At 30.6% G+C, this 9,444-nt stretch overlaps 1 protein-coding gene across 6 annotated transcripts in view; it reads left to right on the forward strand.

Moving 5' to 3' along the window:
- The window catches only part of LOC117124555 (serine/arginine repetitive matrix protein 2-like), a 42,887-nt gene that overhangs the window by 13,486 nt on the left and 19,957 nt on the right, over positions 1 to 9,444 (forward strand). For 4 of the 6 annotated variants that reach the window (XM_033270820.1, XM_033270821.1, XM_033270824.1 and 1 more), the window contains exons 4-6: positions 5,289 to 5,447; positions 6,530 to 6,610; positions 7,105 to 7,134. In XM_033270820.1, the coding sequence (XP_033126711.1) occupies positions 5,289 to 5,447; positions 6,530 to 6,610; positions 7,105 to 7,134 (270 nt within the window). The remainder of the gene's footprint in view (positions 1 to 5,288; positions 5,448 to 6,529; positions 6,611 to 7,104; positions 7,135 to 9,444) is intronic. The other 2 variants (XM_033270823.1, XM_033270825.1) reach the window with 1 other exon arrangement.

The following is a 9,444-nucleotide window of genomic DNA, read 5'->3' on the forward strand; positions in this document are numbered from 1 at the left end:
CTCCCTGCACAGTTGCAATTGCCATAAATAGTTGATTTATACACACATAGATACTCACTGATTATGAGATTTTTGGATTTCTGCCAGATTTGTAAGCGTTGTTGTGGCTTACACTATGTTGCTGTCTGGCAGTTAAAGATGGCTGAAAAGGGTAAATCCAGTGGAGGTGCATGATGGGTCATGTGACATCTTAAGTACCTTATTACTGTACAAGAGTCATTAAAAAAATACAACACCACAGATTTCCTGATAACCGAATCCCATGTGGATAGTAAACATAATGCAGTAAGGCAGTATAGGGCATAGACACACGCTGCTGCTGGGAGCCTATTTGTGATATTGTGAACAGAACAGTTAGCTAGAGAGAGGCAGGATAGAGGAATGAATTTCAATATTCTTATTGTTAATCTACATAAACAAATTTACATTTCAGCAAATAAAGACACTGTATAGTAGTACAGTGAATAAAAAATATAAGTAGTACTGTTTCTCCTAATTTTGACTGAATAATATGTAAATTTGATTTTCAATCATGTGCCAATATGGCATTAAGATTAATGCCTTTCTCATGGTTTTAAGTATAAATCTTACATATATGAAAATATAGAAGTTTCTGATGGCTTGAAACAATATTTAAAGTTTTTGAATGAAATTAACTGTTGATCTATATTATATTGTTGAAAAAATGCAAGTATCAACATCAATAGGTCTTTTTCAATAGTAATTATGAGTAACTAAATTGTTGTTTTATTACAGTTATCTTTATCATTTTCAGAGCATCAGGGCTGCTGTTTTTATTTGAAATAATTGTCGACCGTCGAGTAGCTGATTCGCAAAAAAAGTGCTTAAAACTTTCATTTAAATACATCTTCAATTATGATTGATTACTTTCTGTCTGCTATGTTCTCCGTTCACTTACTTTCCAATTATTTAAAATTAAGGTAGTTTACCCTTCAGCATTAATGTGTTACACCGTGTATTTAATGAGGTTTACATAATGTAATTATCTTCACTTACATGCTGTGTCCTAAGGCTTTTTGTTGATAATGTGTGCTGGGCAATATTAAGAAAAAGTGACATTAAACTTTATAGTGATAACATGAAGTTCATCTATCAACCTTCATGTTTTGTCCACCTCTCCCTCTTTCTATCTTTCTTTCCAACCTTTGTTTTATTTTTAAATGCAATTTGTTTGTCTGTTTAGCTGCGATGTGGAGCTCTAGAAACATTCGGCTCATTGATTAATAGACCTTTTTCGTATGGACGGCCGATAGGGCCAATATACTTTACTGCCTCTATTATACTGCCCTCATCAGAGCTTTCGAGATTACGAGAACTTGTTGCCCTAAAGCCAGCTAATTGTCATTTCCTAACTATAACTTTGTTCTTAATAAATGAATATTTTATAATGTACTGCTAATAAATGAATATTTTATAATGTACTGCTATCTGTCAAACCAATGCTCTTTACAGCTGGCATAGAATTTAGAAATTCATGGTATTTGGGCATGCCGCTAGTTTTAATATGGAATTTAAGGTTTTTGGATTTGAAAGATGAGTTGAGGGCTAAAATAGATGATAACTTTTTCAATATTGAAAGCACTCCATAGCCAGGATGCTTTAAGTGCTATCAATTTTTTATTTCATGGTGTGTTAATATTATAAAATCTTTGGTACAATAGTGATTTAATGCTCTCTGTTGAAATTCGTGTTGGATGCATATAAAATCACCACAAAATACATGCACTTGGTTGGTCTGGTACTGCTAGATCCGATCATTTCAAGACTAAATGAGGAAGGCATATAAATGAAGCAGTTTAATTGAACAAAGCGTTCGATTTCCGTTGGAAACCATGGTGATACGTAAGAAGATTTGGCTTAACAAAAACTAATTAATCATGATATTGAAGCAGTGGAAGTAATCATAGCATCAATGAAGATTAATTTTACAAGTCAGGATTTGTAGACTAATTAAAGCAAGTGAGTGAGTTGAACATGATTCATCTTTTGTCAATCAACAACTAAATTACAGTAGTATTTAGATCTAGGAGTGAAGCTGTTTCTAGGTGCCTTGCCTTCCGGTTCTAGGGTCTTGGGTTCAAGTCATGGGATATCTATGTTTCACACTGAGAACTATATTATAAATCATTCTTCCATTCACTAATTACCAAGTCATGTGCTAGCTTTTGGATGTGAATCAAATAATAAAAGCATACTCCAGAAGTTTTTTTTTTTCTCTTTTATAGCAGTTTGACAGTATGTGGTGTGCATGTGTTTATTTCAAAAACACTATAATATATGACTTAGCAAGATGACACTTTTTATAGGCCAGAGATCTTAGGTTACACACAAAGCATCATTTTGATATTTTACATTTGATATTTTACAAATTATTTTCATTCTTCATCAACCAACAATCATTGGAAATTATACTATATTGTAGAAAAAAATTAAAATAATCTAGCTACGTTATTTTTATAATTAACAGATTACTTACATCATACATTCATATTCATTAAATTATTTTTAAATTACATTTTTCTTTTTTTGGAAATTATACTATAGAAGCAATTTAAAACCAGCTAGCTATAGTACTATGCTATTCTCAAAGTATGTAGAAGAGCCTATGAATATCAACCGGTGCAGCAATCTACTCGCACACAATATGAGATCGCAAAAGCTGAATAATATTAACTACATAGTGCACTTTTTAGGTGTGCGCGATATATATTGTCTCCCAATAAATTTTCAAAATGGTTGACCGACTCCACGCTGTCTCTACTGATATTGATTTAACAAATATGTAACCAAATTTTTAAAGCAAATTGTGTGTAGTGTACCTGATATAAAAGATGGTAAAGATAACAAATGTTTCATTTTGATATAATTCAATTTTCTCTTTGACAGTTGGTTAGGGAATCAGTACTCTATACAATTTGCTAATTTCACCTAACTGTTCTACTTTTACAACAACGTATCCTGTACATTTTGTGTTATGGCTTATTTATGAACCTGATTCGGCAGAATTAATGTATAAATTAAGTAGACCACTGTGTCATGTTGCTGGTTGTTAATAGTATGATAGATCTATACGTATTTCTGAAGAATATTTAGTCTAAAAATGACAGGAAATTGATTGGAAACCAGATTATGTAGGTTGCATCATGTCCATTGCATTAACTGAGGTGATTATGACACTGTCACAGCTTGTGTATCATTGAGTCGGTAAAATTGTGTGTAAAGGTTCAGGTGTTGATGGCAATTAACATATCTACACCTGCTATAGAAAAAAATGTATCTAATGACGTAATAGAAATACACAGTTTTGCATTGTGCTTCACTATTACCTCTCTACTAGTCATTTATAGCAGGGAGATGTAAAAAATAATTATTTACATCTGTCTGTTTATAGCATCAGTTCAAAGTGTGGACACATTCAGTCAAACTAGGGCGTACATCAAGTCGCACAATGATGATTTGCCATCAAATTACTCAAATATGCAACATTAGAATTTTAATAAATTTAATGCAGCACGTATTTGAATGTCATATTTCCAAATTTTAAGCTTTGGGAAATCATTTATTATCATCGACCTTTAACCAGATCCTTGGGCCACCACATATTACCATTTATTGTTTTATTTTAAACTTCTCTTATTGAGAAGAAATAATGTATTTATCAAGGATATAAATAGACATAAACAAACCGTAATTAAAACAAATTGATTCAACTACAAATCTAATTAATGCTTAATTATGATATAAACAATCTGTAACACTGTAACTCAGGATGTTCTTATTTTTAATAGAATTTGAAGGATGAATATAGGCTCACTAAAATCATGATTTAAAGATGCTGAACTCAATAGAAATTTCTCAATTACATATACGGTACAGTGTTGCTGTATCTCATCTTGGTTTTTAATCTTTGATATGTGTACTTTAATTAATCTACTCTTCTTTGATGCATTGTAACCATAGTAACTAACTGCTAATTATTTGGAGGCTTGCTGAATTTCTACAGAGTGCATATTTTATTTAAGAATGTAATTATCGGGTAATTCTAAAAATAATGACTAATAATGTACAGGTGTACTGTAACAGTACATAGTTCGGATTCTAACTTCTATACGGTTTTCATCATGTATTTCTTAATCGTGAAACATAAGATCTTGCATTCAATCTAATTATTGCTTGTACTATATACATATTTTTAAAGGTTTATATACACATTTTATGTACTATTTGACCTACTTTATATAAACTATTATATAACTTATTATTTCAATTGGATTTTACAGAATGTTCATGTGTTTGTTAAACTGTAATTTGTGTTTTTTAAAATTTCATGACAATTTGACATTGTACTGGGGGGAAAAATACTTCAATATTGTTTTGTGACAAAGTGAACTTGAACCTTTAAGTAACTCATTTTTACTATTATTCATTTCTACAGTAAATATAATACAGTAGTATACAGTAGTAGCATGGATTTTTACTATGGTTACCTATACTAAGTGATTTTATTAACACCATTTGACTAGTTAAGAACTATTGATTATCTGATTTTATTCCTTTTTTAAAGTGTGATTCTAAGTCTTTCCTAATAGTTACAATATGTTGCAACCAGTGGCAGTAATGAGCATTGACATGTAATATTTCAAGCCTTCTATTCTCATTACCATGCTTCTAGAATATTGTTCATAAATTTCTTTGGAATGCCCTGCTGCTAGTGCCATATTCTTTATGGTAAAATACTGTACAATCTTTTTCATAAAGAGGTAACAATAAACCTTGATAATGTAGGTAAATACTCAGGGGTGGCAACAGGATTTGCCGGACGGAGTGTCCGATGTTCCTGCGGGAGTGGGGGTGATGTCCCCAATGAGAGAGAAAGTGGGCGTGGTTGGGCGTCACTCAAAGTCTTTTGTAAATTAGAGGTTTCAAAGGCTCATTCAATCAATTTAAGGGTCTAGAAATGTTATTTTCTCCTTGACGAATTGTGTTGGTTCACGAATTAGTGAATTTAAAAAAAATGTTTGCCCTGATTTTTATACGGGATAATGATAAATTTTCTATGCTCTAATACATTTTCAAGTGGTTTAAAATACAGCATGTGCATTATACTGTAGTCTGTGATTACATGTGTACTAATAAACCTTTATACACACTGACATTATTATTACTAGTCTTATAGTATAATTTGTTATAATGAAATCTGGTTTGCGATTCCTGAATCTGACATGTTGTTACATTATGCCTAACAAGTCCTTTCTATTTGATTTTAGTATAATGGAAACACACCAGCTGGCAGAAGCAAAGGAGAAACAGAATGCAAAGCTGAGAGAAGCATTTGGAATTGGTGATAATTATGTGGATGGCAGCTCATTTGACCCTGATAGAAAGGCTAAAGAGGCAGCTGCCAAAGAAAAACAAAAAGAATATGAGTATGTGCTATGTTGTGAACATTATGTAATATATGCATGCTGCTAAGCAATAACTAATCAAGTTTGTAAATAATATTCATATCAAGTTTGCTGTGTAGCACCTTAAGCATAATATAAACAAGTAAATGAATGATAATAAATAATAATAACGAAAATAATGTCTTTGGCAGGACTCAAACCTGCAACTTCTCGCTATTAAGGAGAGTATCATGCACGTAGATCTAACCCCTAGGTACTTTCTGTAATGCTCACACATATTGGAGCTGTGATTAAGCTGCAAAATCTTGTTGGTTGCAGCTAGGTCTTGTATCAATAATCGTAATCAGTTATATAATATATTGAAATAAATGTTATTTGCATTTACTATAAGAATTTACTTTTATACCTAAATAAAAATTGTATTTAATTAGAATGATTATAATAAAAAATTTATTCATTTCGTGTCTAACCTCATCTTCATTTCCATTCTCCTTCATTATACTCCTTATAATCTCACCCTTTCAGAATCTCAGCCTTACTCATATCTACCATTACTTCTAATCATTCTCTGATTTACCCTTTTAACACTTTTCCCCCTCTAACTCTTTATAGACATCCTCAAAATTTGGTACACCTTCAATCCCTTGCCATCATACTCATCCTTACAATCCTGTTACTGAAATCTTTATGTTTGCCATCAAGTACCTTCCTAGCCCTTCTTACCCTTCTTCTAGTTCTTCTCAATTATCTTAACTATTCTTGTCACAATCCTAACAATTCTCACCTTACATTAACAACCCTTCTAATGTTATGTAACATTTATTAATTTCTCATAATCAAATCAAATTACAAAAGACTTTTGATGAACTTATAGTATGTAGTATAGTGTACAATAGTAATGAAACTATTAATATAGTGTACAATAGTAATGAAACAATTAATGTTGTTAAAGTTTAAAATGAAAGATTTACACAGGAAACCATATTATTATCTTTTATAAAGTGAGAACCAAAAATTCAATTATCAAATGTTCACTCATACAGTAGATCCTCATAAAGCCTCCAGTTTATAATCACTTGAATATGTTATTTTTATCTTTGAAGAATTTTGGAAGATCCAGATGATGAGGAAGAAGAAAGAACCTCCTCAAAACGAAAGAAGAAGAAATCACACAGTCACAGTCGGTAAGTGCTTGCTATTCCTAACGTTATTAGTACGCTCTTTTAATATCCTAACATTGCTGAAATTATAACTCCCCAATCAAAAAACAGTATAATATCACATGGTATCTCTTTATCCTCAAGATATTTCTTTACGATCAAATGTATTTTTAAAAATTCAAGAAATTTTCAACCTATATTCTATCAAGACTATAAACATGTTCAATATTTTTCATAAAATAGCTTTGAGTTGTCCAATCTCTTGAAAATATTTGTTTGCAGAATTAGTTATTTGATAAATTTTGATTGATGTCTTTAAAATACTGCCATTGTTATATTTAGAGCAATTTTTTTCCTGTACATGGAAGTACAGTAATATTCCGCATTGAATATTTCTTGATTTTAAAATTGTACAAGCAGTGAAACTGATGAACTGATGAACATGCATTAAATTTTGGAAATTGTGTCTGATGTTTGCAAAAATAGTAAATGTATTTGTTTCCTTCATTATATGCTAGCAAAAGGAGAAAGCGTTCTAAACGGGAGAGGTAAAGTATTATATAAGATATAACTTACATGCTTCCAGGTTCTCATCTTGTATTTATTATCATTTATTATTTATGATGTAATCTTATAAATCATTATCATTGCATCTAGGAGTAGAGGAATAGAATTAATTTTATTATTATTTTATGATTTTATAGCATTTATATACAGTAGTGCACATATCCAGAAAACTGCTTAAGGCGCATTTTTTCCCTGGTCATTGGATACAGAATCAATTGTACACAGCATGCAACCTCCTCTGATCCCTGGGGAGTATTCCTATTTATGCGTGTAATCAGCACTACTAATTTCACTCCGAATTATTCACCTGCTACCAGTACCCATTTATACTCATGGTGAAGAGAGGCAAATGCAGATATAGTGTCTTGCCCAAGGACACAAGCAGTGTAATTATTAAATATCTTCAAAATATAATACATAAAAAAAATTAATAATTAAAGAAGCAAAATCAATCATTACAATGTGGTAACTGTTTAAGAGATAGAATATCAGGGATAAAAAACTGAAATTTATTTCAGAAGGAATCCCTGAATACCAAACAATCTTACATTTTATAAATACAATAGAGTATTTTTTTCATTTTTTAAACTGTTTTCCTTGTTTTTAAAACTCTTGATCGATTTGTCCTTATATATATATTATTGAATATTTCACTATATTATATTCTAGAATGTTTATATTCAATATTTGCTGTGTTAGTGTCATTATATCTAAATTTGTCTTTATTTTTATGTCACTGTTTGTTTCATTAAAATATTATACATAGCTTATACATTAGAAATACATATTACTATTTTTATTATAGAGAGGAGGTGTAGTGTTGCCATAGTATTATGAAGAGCTTTTTAAGCTAAGCCAGCCTTCTTTCACATGTCTCATTCTTCTTCAAGTTCGTGTCTGAACTTTTCTAAATTGTAATCGTTGGAAAAAGATTTTATTGTATTAAGTGAGGGGCTTCCCACTGTTTGACAGTGAATTTTAATATGAATAATATTGATAAATAATTAAATATGAATTTCTTTTCAAATGATTTATTAGCTTAAAACCTGAGATGTGTTTAAACCACAAAGCTACAATCACATCAGTAATATCTTTATCATAACTTTAATGTAGGTTGTACAGTAAGTGTTCAGAATTTCACAACCCTTTGCAAAAGCTGTTCCATCAGGTGTTAGTGTTGGTTTACTCATATGAAATTGCTAGTGCTCATCAAATATTTATAGAATCCTATAAGGGATATAGCAATATTTGTTAAATTATCAACGCAGCGTTGTAGTGTACTGAAATATGCTGATCTCTACCTCTACTTGGCAATTCTCATTTAGAATTTGTTTAATGTTTGAATGTGTTAGCATGTGCTGAAGAAATCTTTTACAAAATCAACAAAGTGACAACCGTTATATGTGTTATGCTGCTGCACATTACATTTCCAAATGGCTTTCGCATGAATCAAATTTCAATTTAATATTTTCTAGACTGTATTCCAAGATTTATGGTATTAAACATTTTAGAAATGATTTCCAACATTATATATTGCATTTTACTAAAGTGTAGTGGCCTTGATCTACAAACAAGTATGTATTTTGGTCAAATATTGATGTAGGTCATGCTTTTAATAACTCTCGTAATTCTACTCATTCAACTGATTTTATGGAATGATATTTACAGGTTGGTATGGACTGTGACTCACATGAAAGCATATACAAGATCAAAGCAAGCATAATATCTAGTGGAGCTATAGCTTGTTGGTTAGGATGCCTTCAAATACCAGAGCTCTGCCCTCTGCCCAAGCTTGAACATCCCGTTTTTATGACTAAAAATTATCTTCACTCCCTAGGCCTAAATCTTATACATAGTCTTCTAGATTGTTGAAGATCATAATAAGCTTGCTTTCTAAGACTAAATATTTAAATCCTTTCTATTATTTTAAACAACTTATTTATTAATTTTTCTATGATTCATTTATAATTTCATTCATTGATTACCGGTGTTCTGTTCCAGTTTCAGTTTGTGATAGAAAGTCAGTATAGCAATGCATGCCAAATTATTTGTTACTATATTTTTATAAGTAAAACAATGAATATTTGTTATATTCCCAATGCCTAGTAAATCTGTATTTTCTTTATTGTATTATGATTCCTGTTCATTGTAAAATGTGACAGCAAAATATCAATCACTAAATCTAACTGAAAAGTATATTAAAATTATTTTAACAATATAATCTTAATATTAAACTATTGATTTTGTAATTTTTAGAAGTTATTTTCTCAAAATCTACATGGCTAATATCC

The sequence above is a fragment of the Anneissia japonica genome, unplaced genomic scaffold (genome assembly GCF_011630105.1).
Source record: "Anneissia japonica isolate Jap-2015-1 unplaced genomic scaffold, ASM1163010v1 scaffold287833_len2544123_cov190, whole genome shotgun sequence".
Lineage (NCBI taxonomy): Eukaryota > Metazoa > Echinodermata > Crinoidea > Comatulida > Comatulidae > Anneissia > Anneissia japonica.